The sequence below is a fragment of the Drosophila willistoni genome (assembly GCF_018902025.1).
Source record: "Drosophila willistoni isolate 14030-0811.24 chromosome XR unlocalized genomic scaffold, UCI_dwil_1.1 Seg144, whole genome shotgun sequence".
NCBI classification, from domain to species: domain Eukaryota; kingdom Metazoa; phylum Arthropoda; class Insecta; order Diptera; family Drosophilidae; genus Drosophila; species Drosophila willistoni.
In genome coordinates this window covers 1643457-1661610 of record NW_025814057.1, presented here as the reverse complement: position 1 = coordinate 1661610, position 18154 = coordinate 1643457, and the positions used below count along the sequence as shown (strand labels likewise).

Genomic DNA, 18154 nt, shown 5'->3' with positions numbered 1-18154 from the left:
ATAGCCTCGATAGGCAATGAAGATTATTTTTGGGCGATCTAAGAGCGCCTTAGAATTGTTTTTAAATGCGTAGCGTAAGGGAGTTTAGTTTAAGCCAAGACATTTCTGAACATATTTATCGTTGCTTTTGCGCTATGCGAGGATTGTTTTTCTTTTTTGTTTTCTTTTTTGGTTTAGTTGTTTCTTTTAGTTTTCATGGTCGATGCGTTTTTCATATCTCTTTCTTTTCCACTTGCCGGCAACACGAAAATCATTTGAGCAATTAATTTATTTGTATGTTTTGGTTGCTTTCGTTAACCAAACTCGATTAAACTTTCTAATTAAGCGGTTGCATTAGCCTCCACCGCATAGGAGGAGGAAAGGAGATATAACTTACCTTTTTTAGGCGCTGCCAGTGAAAAACTCCATGCAGTCGTCATTGCGATTCGCAATGAAGCAGAAGTCGCACCAGGTGCCAACTGAATTAAACTGAAAAAAGATGTTCATGGAGCAGCACACGGAGCGACCAGCACTAGAACGTGAATTAATCAGTTACCGTTATCGTAAAGTGGATCCAGAAAGGATCGCAAGGAGGTCCTCGGATTGGATTATGGGCCTGATATTTGTGTACACAATTGTAAGAGGCTAGAGAGAACCAGATTGAACGAAAAGCAATGGAAAAAGGGTTTTTCCTCTTTTGGTTTTTTTGCAGATGTCTCTTATGATAGTAAAGGTCGCATCGACAGCAGCATTGTATCAGCAACAACAACAAGAGGAATTACTTAATCACATTGAGTCGTTAGAAGGTGATAAACGAACGGAAAGTAACAGCGATATAGAGAAGATGCGTGCCAAGTTGCAGCAATTGCAACTCGAACAGCAGCAACAATATCGACAACAGCAGCAGCAACAAATGCAACTACATCTGCAACAGATGCAACAAGTAGTGGCAGGTGGCGCTGGCGGGGTAGCGGCAGGAGAGAATGCCTACTTATTGGAGCGTGCCGACGACATTGCGCCGCCTGCACCGATTTATGGCACTTGGCGCACGAAAGCGAGACGACCCCTGCTACAGCACGCCATCTCGCTCAACGAAGTGGACGATAATCATCTCTATGAGCGCCTGCCCAAACGATCTGCCACTATGACTCCATTGAAGGGGGTTCTACGCGATCAGATGCCACGTCCGCCACGCCTAGCCACCCAGATACCACCACCAAGCGGTGGCCCTCCATCGACAGCATTGCTTCGTCGTCAGTATTCCGAGACACCGGGAACTCTGGCCCAGCGCCAAGATGACTTTAAACCGAAACCTTTTCATTTTCCCTACGATGGCCCATTGCCCGAGCAATTCCACAAAGGAGGACATACTGCCGATGTTTCGGAACGCCCCGAGCTGAACAATATACAAGATATTTTACATCATTTGCATATCGCGAATGGGGCAAGTAAGTTGCCTCCCCCGTTGATGATGATGCCCACAGGGCTACATATTGCTGGCAGTTTTAAAAACTTCAAGTCCAGCGGAATTGGTAACTTTTTTCGTGGTAAGCGGCAAAAGAAACAAATGCAATTTAGTATTCCATTGCCAATGGCATTGGGTCACATGCCCATGATGATGCCAATGCCAATGCCAATGCAATTGTATGGACCATCGGGACCACATCAGCGTGTGGCCATTGAGCAATTGTATCCGTATAAACCACGTTCCCCGCAGGATATTAATCTGTTGGCCATGCAACCGTTGCCCTTGCCAGCCCACAAACCAGTCTCCAAGAAGAAGAAAAAGAAGCTACAACAGCAGCAACAAAGTAATCAGAATCTATTGCTGGAGCACGGTAGTCAGCAGCAGCAACATTTTGTTACCGATCCCTATCACTTTCCACCGATCATCACTCTAAATGCCACACGTCAGCCGCAATTAAAACGTGTGCCCTTTAAGGTGAATCTGGATATTTATCCTGTTTTACCGCCATCGCGTCCTATGTCAGTAGCCTTGCGTCATCCATTCCAAAACCCAGAATATGGTCTACCCACAACAGCTGGTGGTGGTGGCGGTATCTATCAGCAGACCCCGTTCAAATTCCCCACCCAATCACCGCTGCCGCCCAGCTCGCAGCAGCAGTCTATGAGTTTTCCTGATCAGGCCACACATTTCAGTCACCATCATCATCAGCAGCATCACCATAAATTTCCACCACCCCCACCACATCAGGATGATTGCATCTATGGGGCACAGCCAAGTGGACCCGTTACCGATGCTCAAGCTAACCAAATAATGCTTCATTTAAATGTGTTTCCCAAACAGAAACCAATAGCTACAGCAGCAGGAGGAGCTATAGGAGCAGCAACGGCTACAGCGAGCATAAGAGCCTCTACGAATCCATTTCATAATAATAACAATTTCCAGCGTAATTCCATTCATTCTACTAGCAACAACAACAACAAAGATAATGATTTGCCACTTCCACCTAGCCCTATAGAACCACGTCATCAGGCCACCAATGGAACAATGGCCAACTCGAATCAAAATCAAACCAATCCGTCGACAATCAATCGTACTAGCTCCATATCTCGCAGTGATAATTTGTCACTTATCGATTTCGAGCATCCAATTGTGGCCGCCGATGTGCCAGAATTGCCACAACCGGCCCCACTTGTGGGCGTGGGTGTGGCAATGGGAATGGGTCAGCGCTATCCAAAAAGTGCAAATATAGATCAATTGGCAGCTGAGGCTCAAACGGCTTCACTTTTTCGTTTTCCCGTTGAGGATCTAATTCAATTTCAGGTGGACGATGCTCTCTAAAAGAGGGAAAAGATTTCCCACTCTTACCCCTATACATTTTTTTTTTGTTTTAGTATATTAAAGAAGCCAAAAAGTATGCTATGCATTTTTATTTGCTTTGCTTTGCGGGATTTTGCGCATGCGCGAAATGAGTAGCCAAAACAAAACCGGCAACAAAAAGAGACCAAGAGACCAACAAACGCGACACGACGCGACGAGACGCAAGACCAAGACCAAGAAAGACCCAAAACCAGTATTCCCAGCTGAGCTGAGCTCTGAGCGACAATCAAACCAAACAAACAAACGACCAACAGGTAACTGGCCAGAAGGTGAGCAAGCGTTGCTCCGATCAGTCGTGTGTCGCTTCAATACAGAAAACGACTTCGAGGAAAAAAAAAAAACAAAGTAAAAAAACGCAAAAAAGAAGTAGAAAAAAAAGAACGCGGCGGCGGCGTTTGGCAAGATCAAGTTTCGGTACGGACCCGACCCTAGCGTCATCTCGCAGTATTTTTTTGTTGTTTTTTGCGTGTGTGAAAAAAAAAGTGAAGCAAATAAAAAGTTAATCATCCAACAATTCGTTTAGGGACATTCGATTGCGAGCCTTAAGGTTCCTGTCGAAGGCTTTGGGGCTAACACTAATTGAAAAATTTGCATTGGCACTTCCTTTTCGTAGCCCCAGTCGAAACTATGTGTATCTCATAGATACCTACATGGACTTAACCAGTTCTGCTTTTTATTTATTTTAGCTGCTTTTGCACAGTTTTTTTTTCGGTCTTCAGTTTGCTTCTGCCTGTTTGTTTGCTTGCTTTCTTTACCTTCCTCTCTGTCTCTCTCTCCCTCTTTCTTTCATTAAAAGTCTTGTCCGTCTCTGTCTCTCTATCTCTCTCTCTCTGTCTACCACTCTCCTGTGTCCGTATCTTGTATGTGAAAGCAACATTTGCCAATCGTTAAGAAGAGCCCAATGATTGGAACTCCCAGACAACAGACACAGACTCAACCAGTGGCTGCTGGCTGATGGCTGATGCCGCCTCATCATCATGTGCCACTTTTCACATGTGCATAAAGTGAAATTTTAAAGTTTGTTTGCTTCGAAAAAATCTCTATCATTATACATACATATATCAAGATCATTAGCAAAATGTATATTTAATTATACGAAACTAGTTAACGAAAAAAAAAAAATGCAAACTAAACGATTAAACTAAATTTTTGCTGCATTCACCAATTCTTCCATTCTCCCTCTCCCAGCCTAGGCTAGGCAAGGTTAACAGGGCGGGTGCGGGTGCGGGAGCTGGTTTTGTTTTGTTTTTCTTTTTTGGCTAACATTGAAAAATTCTTCATTGTTCTGTCTTTATTTCTTACCTTCGGCGCAGAAAAACAAAGAAGAACAAGCTAATAATCTAAACAACCAAAAAGAAGTAAATTTAAATTGTGTTCGTGGTTCGTGTTGTCGTTGTGCTAAATACTTAAGAAAATAACTCACGAAATTCCGAATTTTTCGTTCGAAACGAAGACTAACGGATATATACATATATATATATAGAGAAATAACGGTATTGAAAATTAGCAACGGCAACATGTTGCTGCCGTCGCTAGTGATGCTGCTGCTGATGCGCTTGACCATGGCACAATTGCTGAATCATCCGCCACAATTTGTACCCGGCACTGGAGACATGTCGCGGTTCAGCCTCTCGGAGCATACACCAGTTGGGAGTCCCGTCTATCAGTTGAAAGGTAAGTCAAGAGTAAGACAAAGAGAGCAGAAGAGAGAAGAGGAGAATTTCATAACATAAAACATTGCCCCACTCTTGGAAACAATGTAAAACAATAGCCCAATTCCCACGCAAATGCCTTTCACTTGTAAGCAATTTGTTAGTAAGACCTGGAACGAAAGAGGGGATCGGGAATTGTCCCTCTTCTAACCCCCCGCAGCCTTCTCTACAGAAGAAACTAACTTAATCATGACTTAATTTGCTTCTATTGTTTGCTTGCCAAAATTCTTAGCATTTTTGTAAGAGCTTGATTAAACTAAAACTTGTGTAGAACTTGTTTTGACCATTTCCAGCAGTTGTATCTCAAGCCAAGTTAACAATTTATAAACTTACTACATTCATAGTGTTCTTTAAAGATCAAATACATTTTGCCTCGAATTCGTTGACTGCCAGAGTTTGCTTTCAGAATGATGGTAAATGATAAGCTGTGAATGTGCTAACCTAAGCAAAACTCACTACTCTGACTAGCTTGTTAGTTGTTGACCCCTTTCGACCCCTCTTTTTCACAAAAAGAGTTCATATATGTATGGATTTTGTTTCTCATTTTTGGATCTTAAATAGTTAAATAATTTTGTAATTATGCTTTTCAAGCTTCAAATTACCAATGCTGACTTTCATATATGTATCTTGTTGCCCAGTTATTGGTGGATTGGACTGCCTGGCTGGCCACAAAGCCACCTACTTTTGGCCTAACCTTGGGTGGGGTATTGAGTTTTTTTTTCTCATTTTTTGGTTTTGTTTCGGTTTTGTTTTTTGTTGTTGTGGCTACACGTACATATGTCTGTATGTATATGAATGTGTGTGGCATGCAGATACATTTGTATCTTTTGTTGATTACATAAGATATGCAAGAATTTTACATTGCAATGTAAAAATTTTTGTTGTGGTTATTTGTTAATGAGATTTTTTTTCGTTTCATTTTGGCATGCACAAGAATGCAAAGTTTTCGTTGAAAAGAAATGGCCGTATACATATGTATGTAGGGGATAGGAGGGGAGGGGAATGTAATCGTAATCAATCCGAAGCAAACACACACAAAACAAAAAGACCGGGGGACAAAAAAGAGAGATACAAATGTATCTCACAGAGTGCTTAATTGTGCGGAAATGCATTTGAACACGTTTGTGCGTAGCACTTGATGATAAACTCACTCTCTGTGAAGACTTGCTTGCTTGGTTTGATTAAACATATTGATGACGATAAACGAAAGCAGTTAATCAATAATGTTTATTGTTTAATAACAAATGCAATCGGAGCCAATTCACTTTTGTTTAGAATGTCAGAAACTTTTACTTACTGACTATCGACCAATCAAACGAAAGTTGGCAGTCGAAATTGACTTGAATTTGATTATTCAACAAGACAGGCCCATTCACTTATGTACGTTGTTGGATAGATTTTGCGCACTTGCCCCTCCCCCCACCTAACAGAGGCCCAGGCACTTGCCGATCTGCTTGACACCTTAACACAGAGGCCCAGTTACCAGTTGCAAAGTCGACAGCCTGCAATTTGATGCCACAGTGTAACTTCATCAGCAGACAACTTCATAAATAAGACTCTAAATATATACCTACCTACATATACATATGTATGTATGTTTGTAGCATTGTCTTAACTGCCAACTGTGGGTTAGCAGGTGGTTGTTGTCAAGTGGGTGCTGCTTGGAGGGGGTGGTAATGGTGGTGGTGTGTGTATCCAAGTCGAGCGAACGTGTGCCAAATTGCCATGTGGATGTGTGGATGCTCAATGACTTGGCCATGTGTCTACTACCATGTCTGACTGACTGACTGGGTGAGCGGCCTCTCAGCGGGTTGAGTTCATTCGTTTGCTTGTTCATTTGGCTTGGTTTTGCAAGCTGCATCCGTGAGATACAAAACACGTTTACCGTTTCTCAAAACTGAAATCAAAAGTGGCATGAACCAACAACAACAACAACAACAACCTACAACCAACAAAAATTGAATAAAAACGTCTAAATTGCTTGGCCTAAACTGTTAGGCCAGGAAGCAGCAATCGAAAAATGCCCCAAAATACAACAACAACTATCATACCATCGTCGTCGTTTGTCCTCAAGTTAATCTAGTGCATAATTTCGCTTATTGCCAATAATTTGCATAAATTGTCTGTGAAGGAATAAAAACTACCCAAAAACTGAATTGAACTGAATGAAAGAAAATGTAAGCGATAACATTATACCAATTCACATTCTTAATATTTGATTCTTATCAGAAAGAAACCGGAAGTTTTTCATACATTTTCATTATAATTTAAATCATATTTATCATATACAAATTTCATAAAGATTAAATACAAACGGCACTAAGATTTCTAGAATCTATTTCAGATTGAATGAAAATACGTTTAGTTATCATCATCAAAATCATTTTTAGAGATTGCTTTATCAGTAGCAAATTTACAAAACATTCAGTTTATGCAGTCGTTTCATTCATTTATGCTGTTGAGGTTTCGATAACTGTATGAAAGTGCTTTCAATCAAGTTTCCAACTATTAGCCTAAGTGTTTGGTTTTTTCAATATTTATGTATTTTAAGTAATCAATTAAAAATATTTCTTACCTTCTCCTTGCTTACTCCCATATGCCTCTCTTTTTAACGCATTTTACACAGCTTGTGTATCTTTTATCTCTGTCTTCCTAAAAGCCACACGCACACATGCAGAAGGCGAAGTCGATGCTCAACACATTCACAAAGCAAAAAAAAAACGGTTAAAATGCCAATAAATCGTGAAGCACTTGACGGATTTTAATTGTATTAACACCAATATAAGACGCACTGAATGCTCTACACTATTGCCATATTTATAATTTCGACACTGACCGATTTTGTATGAGAATGAAAATCGCGCAAACAAAATAATGCAAATTTAAGCGGCCGAACACAGCAACAGGCAAATTACAAATGAAATGGAATGATGGGAGTGGGAGTGGGAGAGACCATTTGCGCGTGTGTGTGTGCTTGTAGGAGGAACAGTTGAATTAGAACAAATCCTTTGCTTATCTTTCATCTGCCATCTCATTTGCATTTCAGTCATTTTATATTTCACACTTCGCTGTGAGTGAGCCGTTTAAATTCAAATTAAAATTAATAATTGCGAGTAAATTATGAGTACAAACATATCTCGTGCATATGTACATATAAATAAAGTAAAATAAACGAATAATTGGTCTACAATTGCCACACACACTCCCCACAATTTGTATGTGTGTGTGTGTAATAAATAGCAAAATATTAACAAATATGCTTCATAGAGCATGAAATCACAAGAAAAATAAAAGAAAAAAACATCCTCCTTGCTTGTGGAGTCTTCGGTAATTATGAGGTAAAGTGAAAAGTAAAAATGCTTTTCATCGCTGTGTACTTCTGTACTTCTTCTACTGGTAATTTCCACTTTTCCCTCCCCAAATATCGGTGTACATAAGAAATCATAACCAACAGCATACAAAAGATGTGTGTAAACCCGAAATAAGAAATGATTGTGTACATTAAAAGAAAAAGAAAAAAAACTGAACAAAAAATAAAGCAAAATGTGGAAACGGCCACTCACGCGCCAAGAGAAAAAGAGAGAGGGGGCCAGATTGGGTGAGGAGGTGGTCTGATGGGGGCCTCTAGCCGGGTTTCGGGTTTGGGCTTGGGTTGGTGACCGCAATTGGTAAGCGTTAAGCTAGAGGAACGTGTTGCTGTTGTTTGCTTCCCGGTTTTAATTTTTTTCGTCTGGTCGTGCTGCAATTGCTGTTCCCCATTAAACGTTCCCCCCACCTCCAACGTTTTCCTTCGCATTCCCGGTTACCATCGTTTCAAACTCTCCATAAACGGTTAGATCAAACTTGAAAAATCTTGTCTGGTTAGCTTGTCTCTCCAGCCTTTTCATTCCAACTACAGTAAAAACTCTTTCCAACGGTCAGCGATCGTTGGCCAAAACGGATAACAGATTAATGAGAGGGGAATTGCCTTTGCTGAAGCAATAGAGCGAGTTTTTACTGTATTTTTTTCATATGTAAGTTTTTTGTCAGCTTTCTTTGGTAGAATTTCTATTTCTAATATTTTATTGTTGTTTTTCTTCGCCCTCGAGCTGGAATTTGTTATGTAGTTTTTTTCTTTTGTTTTGTTTTCTTCTGTTTTGGGTTAAATATATTTCCTGTTATTAGTTGGAGTACATCCAAAAACAAAAACAGAGAGAGAAAGAGAAATTTTCTACATCTCTGTGTGTTTTTTGCCGGGAATGACACAATCCACTTAGTCCACCCGCAGAGCTCTACTTTCCACGCCCCAAACGAAAGAAAGAAACTAAAGCAAGCCTAGGAGGAGGAGTAGGATGAGGTGCATAGTAGATCTCTAGTAGGTTGTGGGAACTTCATTAGCATTTTTCACACGCTTCCACACTAAAGTGACAGCGCCGACGTTATGACGTTAACTTGAGATTACTCGTAATTAAAGCGGTAAGCGTGTCGTGTCGGGGAGGAAATAGTGGAGGAGGGGGAGGTCGGTCGGTGGTCGTTGGATTGGTCGAGAAACCAACAAACCGACAAACCGCTTTAAGTCGACAACTAATTTGTTATACGTTTTTTGTTTGTTTTTTTTCAACACCCAGGCATAGACCCAGAGGGAGGCCGTCTCAAGTACAGCATATCTGGGCCAGTATTCTCAGTGGATCGAGAGACGGGTGTGGTGCGCTTGCGTCAGGAATTGGATCGCGAATCGCAAGACACTGTCGAGGTGATTATCAGCATTACCGATGAGGGTGTCTATGGCACTGAGCCGAATACCGTGTCCCAACGTCGTGAGATTCCTGTTCGAGACTACAATGATAATCAGCCGACATTCTTTGGCAGACCGTATACGGTTCAGGTTAGCGAGTCGCTGCCCGTTGGTTCTGATTTGACGATTGAGCCACCCATAATAGTTATCGATCGGGATGAGGGTATCAATGCCGAAGTTCAAATGAAATGTGTTGAGGTAAGATAGTTGTATATTAAATTTTAGTAAGAACACCTTCTTAGGGTTGAAATTCCCTTGCAGGAAAACGACATTTGCGACATCTTTGAAGTGCGTGCAGTGAAACTGGCTCAGGGTAACTATACGGCCCGTGTGGCCCTTAAAAAGCCGCTGGATTTTGAGAGTCGCCCCTCCTATATAATGACCATATCCGCTTCGGACAGTGCGTTAGAGAATCGTCTGACATCTTTTGCTACTGTCTCAATCAATGTAATCGATATACAGGATCAACCGCCGGTCTTCACAAATGCCCCATACTCGGCCACTGTCCCGGAGAATACGCCAGCGGGTGTTAGTATACTCACAGTGAAGGCCATTGATGGCGATGTGGCGATACCCAGAGATATTTTCCTCTCACTGGAAGATGAACCATTCGGACACTTTGATTTGGTGCCATTTGGCGATCCCAAAGACGGTACAGCAATCCTGCAAACAACTGGCGAGCCGCTAGATCGTGAAAATCCAGAAATACTACAAAACGGTGGTGTCTATGTCTTCTCCATACGAGCCACAGAGTTGATTGATGGAGCTATACCGGCTGAACATACAATAACCCGAGTAACAATCGTCGTTACCGATGTCGATGATCATAATCCCACATTTAGTGCCTCCCATTTCAATGTCTCGATTACGGAGAATCTGGCCAATGGCATGCCATTGCCAGGACTTTCGATATTTGTGGACGACCGTGATATGGGCGAGAATAGCCGTTATCACTTGGCCTTGCGGGATGTCTCTAATTCGGCCGGGGTCTTTGGCATATCACCCACAGAGGCTCAAGGTCGCACACCCGTGGTGGTGAGGGTATTGAATTCCAGTCGCCTGGACTACGATGTTTCTGTGCCAGATCAACGCAAATTCGAATTTGATCTTGTGGCCCTCGTCCATGGCGTGGAAAAAGCCAAAGCCCGTGTGGAAATTCATTTACTAGATGCTAATGACAATGCTCCGATTTTTGCTAAGCCCGCTGGATATCGTTTTAATGCCTCTGAGAATTTGCCGGTGGATGCTTTAATTGGTCATGTGAGTGCCTCAGATGCCGATGATGGTGCATTCGGACACGTCCATTATGTACTAAAGGGCTTTGGGGCCGACAACTTCTATGTGGATCCCGAATCCGGAGGGCTCTATCTACACAAAACATTGGACTATGAGAAGCAAAGCAGTTACAGCCTAACTGTGGTGGCCATCGATGGCGGTGGACGCGAATCGAATGCCAATCTCTTTATCGATGTCATCGATGTCAATGACAATTATCCCATATTCGAGAGCAACGAGTACAGTCGCACCATAAGGGAGGGCGCATCCATCTTTGAGCCACAGTTCATTGTACGTGCCCGCGATGCAGATGGTCCCAGTCAAGGTAACGGCAGGGTCAAGTACGACATTGTTTCCGAGAATAGCATAGCCGGCAATGTGTTTCGCATTGAGCCCGAAACGGGTGAGATTATCATCCAAAAGGCAGCCAGATCAATGGACACGGAGCGTGGCGAATACGAAATTGTGGTTTCGGCCACAGACTTTGGTAAGTTATCAATGGGTTTTTCCCCAACACGACTCGAAAGTATATGGCCTTTTATTTATTTGTTTAGGCATTCCACCGCTGACCAATTCCACCAGAGTTCTTGTTCGCGTTGGCATTTCGGGCAATCAGCGACCCATCTTTAAGGGTCACTTCCAAAATGTTGAGAATTTACCCATCATTGGACCGCCTAGTTATCGCGTTTCCATACCCGAGAATGCCCCATCTGGATTCAATGTGACCACAGTCTCTGCCCATGATCCTGATGGCTTGGATAGTCTGTTGCGGTATCGCATTGTTGGAGCCAACGATAATTTCCAAATCAATGAACTGTAAGCCTAAATTGCCTAAATTTCTCTGAGTCCATTGAATGAGCATTTATTTTTCTCTTTCTAGATCCGGCTTGATCACCGTCTCACCACAGGCTCGCATTGATCGTGACTCGAATATGAATAGTTTTGAGATCATTGTCAATGCTGTCGATTCGGGTATTCCCATTCCAGAGACAGCCACCACTACAGTTTATGTGAACGTCAAGGACATTAATGATGAGAGACCCAAATTCGAGCAGGCCAACTATGCGGCTTACGTCTCGGAACGGACGGCAATTGGTGAGAGTGTGCTGCGTGTGAAGGCCATCGATAAGGATTTGAATTCCCGCCTGGAGTACAGTCTGCAGGGCGTGGTCAAGGCCACCACCAAGGCGGGCGTTAGCATAGCCAATCGTAGTAACTATCGCGCCCAGGAAGCCTTCCGCATCGATCAAGAGAGCGGTGAGATATTTGTAAATAGCACACTGCGTCATGATGTGGCTGCCATCATTATCTTTACGGTGGCTGTACGCGATTTGAATGCTGAAGTGGATCCCGAGGGTCAGGTGGATACCACCGAGGTGACCGTTTATGTGCAATCGTTCCAAGATACCAATCCCATATTCAAGAATCCCGGTTGGACAAGCTCTCGACCTGTTGTAGATATCAAAATCAAAGAGGAAATGCCCATCGATAGCGCCTTGTTCATATTGCAAGCCGAGGATCCGGTTACACGTCAGCCAATTACCAGCTTCGAATTGATTGAGCCCAAGGAACTGGAATATTTCCAGATTTCAGAACGCACTGGTGAGGTTATACTAAAGAAACGCCTGGACTACGAGGCTCTGGCAGAGAGTGGAACCGGCCCGGAATTCGAGCTCCAAGTGCGTGCCAATAGTGCGGATCGCCAGCGATCAACCATTAGTCGAATCAATATAACCGTGGAGAATGTGAACGACAATAGTCCGATATTCGATCAAAATTCGTATCATGCCACAATCGTTGAGAACAAGTCATATCCGGAGCGTGTGGTTCGGGTTATGGCCCGGGATAAGGATGCTGTGCTCACGGCGCGCGATGAGAGACTCGGTTATCATAAGATCATCTATTCCCTGCAAGGCGAATATGCTATGCTGTTCGAGATTAATAATCTCACCGGTGAAGTCGTTGTGGCCCGCCATCAACAAATCGATCGGGAACGTACACCGCACATACGACTCCAGGTAAAGGCTGAGGATTCGCCCGGCAAGCCCACAGATGCCAAACAAAGTGTGGTTGAATTGCTGATCGATGTCCTTGATGTCAATGATAATGCACCGGAGTTTGTGCAGAAAAAATATAGCACAGTCATTCCAGAGAATGCACCGATAGATGCATTTGTCCTGCAACTAGAGGCCGTAGATCCAGATGAGGGACCCGGCGGGGAAGTGCGTTACGAGTTGGTTAACGAGGGTGAAGCCAATGGCCTGTTCAAGATCAATCCTCAGAGCGGTTTACTCTCGACACGTCGCAATTTGACAGGCAAAGGACGTGCCGAACCGTATGTCTTGATTGTCCGTGCCCAGGATAATGGCAGTCAGGTGCCGAAACAGCCAACTCTCTCCACAGATATTGATGTCATCATTTTCATTGGCGATGTGAGTGCCAACGATGGGGTTCCCTACTTTGTTGCTCCACGTGTGGGCCAAATGGCCAATGTATCAGAGGTAATCGGAGTAATCAATCAATTAGATTTGATTTTAATCGTTTTCCTTCTTCTTTGCCAGAATGCTGCCAGTGGGTCGCCCGTCTTTCAGGTGATTGCCCGTGATCCAGATGATGAGAATACGCCATCGGGTAGCATAACCTATCGCATATTGCCGGACACTCTAGATGCTGAGGCTTTTACCATAGATGCCCACACAGGGCTAATAACCACCAGACAGGTCTTGGATCGTGAGAAAAAGAACATGTACAAAATTCTTCTCGAGGTCAGTGACAATGGACAACCGAAACAGTCGGTAACACGAGTTCTACAGATTTTGGTCCTCGATATGGATGATCATGAGCCCCGATTCGCCCGAGAGATTGTAAGAGACAGCAGCGTTAGACACTCTGTTTAGATTAGGTTACTAATGGAATCTTTTCTTGTAGGATGAGGGTCCCTTGGTCATGTTGGTGAAGGAAGAGGAACCAGCTGGCACAATAGTTGGCAACTTCAGTGCCATTGACGAGGACATGGGCGAGAATGCGGCCATTGATTATGTAATTATTGAGGGTAACAATGAGCAGATTTTCACTATCGAACGAACAAATGAAAGTCTAGCTATATTGAAGACCACCCAACCCATTGATCGTGAGCTAGTCGAGTCATATGGCTTGACAATTAAGTGTCTGAAATTGGGTGAGCCTGGCTACAAGTTCATAGGCGATGTCTATGATCGTCAGGATCCTTCGCATCTTCGTGTGACCGTCAAAGTCCTGGATATCGATGACAATTTGCCCGAATTTGAACAGAAAGATCCGACGGTGGGCATACGCATTAATGTGCCCATCGACACAGTGGTCACCACACTGCGAGCCCGAGATGCTGATGCCGAGGCGCCGCCCATTTCGCTGGCCATTGAGAATGTCACATTTGTGCCACAATTCTATAAGCGAAGTCGTCAATTGGCCACCGGAAATCTGCAGGGTCTCTTTACTCTCAATAACCATACAGGTGAATTACGCACCGGTGGCTCCTTTGCCGACTATGTGGACGGTTATTTCCTGATGCAAGTGAAAGCAAACAATTCTCAAAAATCGAAACGTCAGACCTTTAGCAATTTAAAGATCTTTGTCATCAGAGATAAATCTCTGCTGAAATTTGTCTTTGCTCGCCCACCGAATGAGATTCAGCACAACATACGACCCTTCCAGGAGCAATTGCAAAAGAAATTGAAACCTCTGGGCCTGGAACTGCATGTGCTGGACACACAGGTCTTCACACGGCCCGACATGAGTCTGGATTTCACATCGACTAGTTCCTGCTTTCAAATGTTTAGCAATGGGGCTGCTTTGTCATTGAATGAAATGCAACGTTTGATGAATTCACAGCAATTGCGTCAGGAATTGATTGATATCTATGCTGCTTATGGAGTGAGTGAGGTGGAATCATGTTCGATCCGTAGAACGCATACAGCAGCAATATTTGCTGGCATGTTAACGTCAGCCGGTGCCTGGCTAGTCATATTGGCGGCCCTCATAGGACTGGCCGCCCTCGTGTCCCTCTGCACGGCGTGTTGTCTAAAGAAGAAGTAAGTGAACGCAAACCACTTGAAATAATTGGCGATTAATAACCGATTCTTCTCCTCCAATTGCAGATTGAAAAGGCATAGTAAACGCAGTTTACAGGCGAGTCTGCGAACACCTACAGAGCATACGCCAACATCCTATAGCTATACCATGCCGGCTGTTCTCTATTCGGAGCCCATCTATGGACCATTGTAGCCGCAGCTAATATTCTGCACAAGTAGATAGATATAGATAGATAGATTGATAGAGATCTACATGTAAATAGTAGTAGATCAAGCCAAACAAGTCCATATATAAGTTATCGTGATCTAGTTTAGGATTGTGTGTGTATATATAGTCTAGCCTTAAATCCGAGTTCGAGTCATTTCGTTTGTGTCATTCATTCGAGTAGTTAGACCAAGCAATTTGCATTTATATAAAAAATAGTTTTTTTTTTCTCGATATATGAAAACTCTTATATATATGTATTTTTTACAATATTTATCTTATCGTTCATTTATTTGCCTTTAGCATGTCGAACAAGTGCAAAATAAATATTACCTAAAAAATAAAACTCAATTTTATCCTCCTCTAGCCCAGAGGCTAACTTTGGTTCGCGTGTTGCCTAAAAAAACCAAACACATATTCTACCTACTCTACATATATGTATATGTATTTCCCTGCTGCTTATTAAGTAAATATATATAAATATTACGAGAGTAAGTAGTTTGTTATTAAATGTGAACATGTGTGCAAATAAATGTGTACTAGAGCTACAAATAAATTTACGTGTAGAAAACAACTAAAACTGACTAAATGAAAAGCCAAAGCAAGGCGACCTTTACACTCACTTTTCCAGGGGATTTGGAACATTTATTCGTGTGAAACGATAGTGCAAATGGCTTGCAAACAAACTAAATACAATACAATAAGTACTTAGAAACTAACTAAATAGAGAAACGTTTAGATATGTCATACCCAAACTCATGAAGATTTCAGCTAATCTTGGTAAGTGTAAGAAAAGGATAAAGCAGAGAAATGAGTATAGGTTCTCTTCAGATTAAAAGTTTTCCTATGAGTAGGAATAGCGATGGATTTTGATTTTCCTAGAAACGAAAATCTCACCTCATGAAATATTGGCTTACCCAGATCTTAAGAGCTAGTGAGAGAATCTAGCAATGAGAAATGGGGCAATTTTGCGCCTCAAAGTAGGCAATAGCCTGAACAAGTATTTACGAATGTTAACTATTCTCAAATCCCCCTGTTTCGCAGCCCTAAAGCCTTTATTAATGGCGATACTTGGTCTATTCTTATTTTAAACACTTTCAAGTGTAATTCAAATCGTTTGTTCAAGTTGCTTGGTCATTTCCAATTAAAATTTTGTGAGCTCAAAATAATTGCAAACGACAAAAACGAAAAAAAAAAGATTTCAAAAAGCCTTACACTATGCATGTAAATGTAACGTCTAAAGTACACACACACACACACACCACACTGAGAAATAACGAACGACAGAAAAAAAAACCCATAAATAATAAATGTTGTTAAAACTAATGTGCGGCGCTCATTAGCCCCTGGCAACGAGACTGACAAGGCTAAGGGATGATGCTGGCACACGCATACTGACATACACACACACACACACACACACACATGAATGCATCTGAAAGGGTGCCAAAGATGTACTCTGAATAAGTGAGGGTTGCTCCTGCTGCTGGTAGTTAACTAGGCAAAGTTGAAACTGTTGTTTTTATAACTTTTTAAAAACGAAACACAACAACATCAACAGAAACAACACCGTCAAATCAAGTGTTGTGTACGGGTCATCTAAGGGTTGGGGCAAAGCCTGAACCGGCGGTGGGGGGTTCGTTTCAACTTGACTGTTCTCTAAAGTAATCAAAGCAAGTTCTTCATCTCCATCATCTCTCTCTCCCTTTCTCTACTGATTACAATTAGCATAAAATTTAAACTACATTGTCTCTATCCACTTTTCTTCTTTGACTGGTTTCCATTATTTTTCAGTTTTTTTGCCAATTCATTTTCCCCACTTGAACGTTGATTGATGATGGGCTCTCATTGGCAATGTCATCCTCATAAATCACTCTCCAAATTGTCAAAGCCGACAACAACAAATCTAGCAAATAAACATTGATCACCTATTAATACCACCTATGTATGTATGTATGTAGCAAAAGGTATCTACGGAAGGCGCCAAAAAAGCTTTAGAGCAATCCCACATACAAGACAACTAACTAAAACTAAAAAATCTACATAAAACATTGACTAAACAAATGCCGTTAAAGAGCTAAAATATAAAAAAAAACTCAACTCTGCAGGTGTCCTAAATCAACTTTTTACCCTAGATTCAATTTCATGACAGTTAGTCAGTCAGTCAGCCAGTCAGCCAGTCAGGGGACAGTCGGGCCAGATGTCCTAACTGACAAACAATGCAAACAATTAATGACTGAGCGAGCTCATTCCATTTTCATTTCCTCTATCAAATGGAGAGCAACAAATTTTTTACCCAAAAACCTCGCGTGCAAATGTAAACAATAACTTTCTAAATAACCGAAGTTGTTATACCCTTAAACTAAGTAATTCCTATTCTGTTTCAACTTGGAAATTTACCTATAAAGTTCCAGTTAGATCGACATGTTTTTGCAGATAGATAAATGAAAGTATATAGTGGAAAAGGTTTCAGAATTTAATATATCTTTGTTTTGACTTTGCCTGTTTCACTCAAAATTGTTCATTGGTTAGTCATTTTACCACGACCAGAACTTTTTAGTTCTTTCATTAGAAAAGTTTTTGAATCATTCTATATATGTACATACATATATTCACAAAACTTGTCGAACTACAAATTGCAAAAATTTAATTTTTTAAAAACTATACCAGGTACTAAATTGATATGATATAAACAGATTTAATCTCTACTTTCGGACCATCATTCTAAGTAATCTGTAGAAAAATCTGACAAGTAAACTTTGATTGCCATAATTTTATTTCAAAGCATTGAGATTGCTTAACAGAGGAACTCTTTTTTTATTTTGGGAAAGGGCATGAAATAAAAATAAAATCATAACGGTCGCTTTTACCTACTAGGTGTCATAAAAGGACATGAAAAAAATGAGGGAAAACGCACCCTGAACACCATTTGCACCACTGTAATTGTAGTTAACTACTTGTTGGGCAAAAATTCATTTAATTTCCTTTTTTTGGGGTAATTTTTTTGCGAATTTTTTGCCGAATTTTGTGCAATTTTTTTGTTATCGTCACAATAGAGGAGCGTTAATAGCCGGATTTTCGCGCGATTTTCTCTGAGTTAAGCCGGAAGTGGAAGCTGTTTGAATGGTAGTAGCTTAACTTAAGCCTTTGTCCCCTGTTCCCTGCTCCCAGCAACCCCAACTACATATTCTTACACTGAAAATGCATTGAATGATGTTTACATTGAGCCATAACTGGGCATGAAACCGTTGTTTTGTCTACAATTTAGGGCCAACCTTTTCACAGAATCAGATT

The 18154-nt window shown here is 41.8% G+C and overlaps 2 protein-coding genes across 2 annotated transcripts; both read left to right on the top strand.

The window, feature by feature from the left end:
• The first annotated feature begins 478 nt into the window (after positions 1-478).
• Positions 479-2785, top strand: LOC6639252. The gene is made up of 2 exons (XM_002062445.3): positions 479-616; positions 692-2785. The coding sequence occupies exons 1-2, from the start codon at positions 479-481 to the stop codon at positions 2783-2785; spliced, it is 2232 nt and encodes a 743-aa protein (XP_002062481.1).
• Positions 2786-3103: 318 nt separating this feature from the next.
• Positions 3104-15310, top strand: LOC6639253 (cadherin-23). Its single transcript, XM_002062446.2, has 9 exons — positions 3104-3238; positions 4138-4498; positions 9144-9508; positions 9572-11072; positions 11140-11401; positions 11466-13086; positions 13147-13449; positions 13514-14655; positions 14722-15310. The coding sequence occupies exons 2-9, from the start codon at positions 4342-4344 to the stop codon at positions 14846-14848; spliced, it is 5478 nt and encodes a 1825-aa protein (XP_002062482.1). The 5' UTR covers positions 3104-3238; positions 4138-4341; the 3' UTR covers positions 14849-15310.
• The last annotated feature ends 2844 nt before the right edge of the window (positions 15311-18154 follow it).

Excerpts from the sequence above, each read along its gene's own strand:
- LOC6639252 (XM_002062445.3), top strand. The coding sequence starts at position 479 with ATGTTCATGGAGCAGCACACGGAGCGACCAGCACTAGAACGTGAATTA. Across the intron at positions 617-691 it reads TGATATTTGTGTACACAATT|ATGTCTCTTATGATAGTAAA; the intron begins GTAAGAGGCTAG and ends GTTTTTTTGCAG.
- LOC6639253 (XM_002062446.2), top strand. The coding sequence starts at position 4,342 with ATGTTGCTGCCGTCGCTAGTGATGCTGCTGCTGATGCGCTTGACCATG. Across the intron at positions 4,499-9,143 it reads TCCCGTCTATCAGTTGAAAG|GCATAGACCCAGAGGGAGGC; the intron begins GTAAGTCAAGAG and ends TTCAACACCCAG. Across the intron at positions 13,087-13,146 it reads AAATGGCCAATGTATCAGAG|AATGCTGCCAGTGGGTCGCC; the intron begins GTAATCGGAGTA and ends CTTCTTTGCCAG.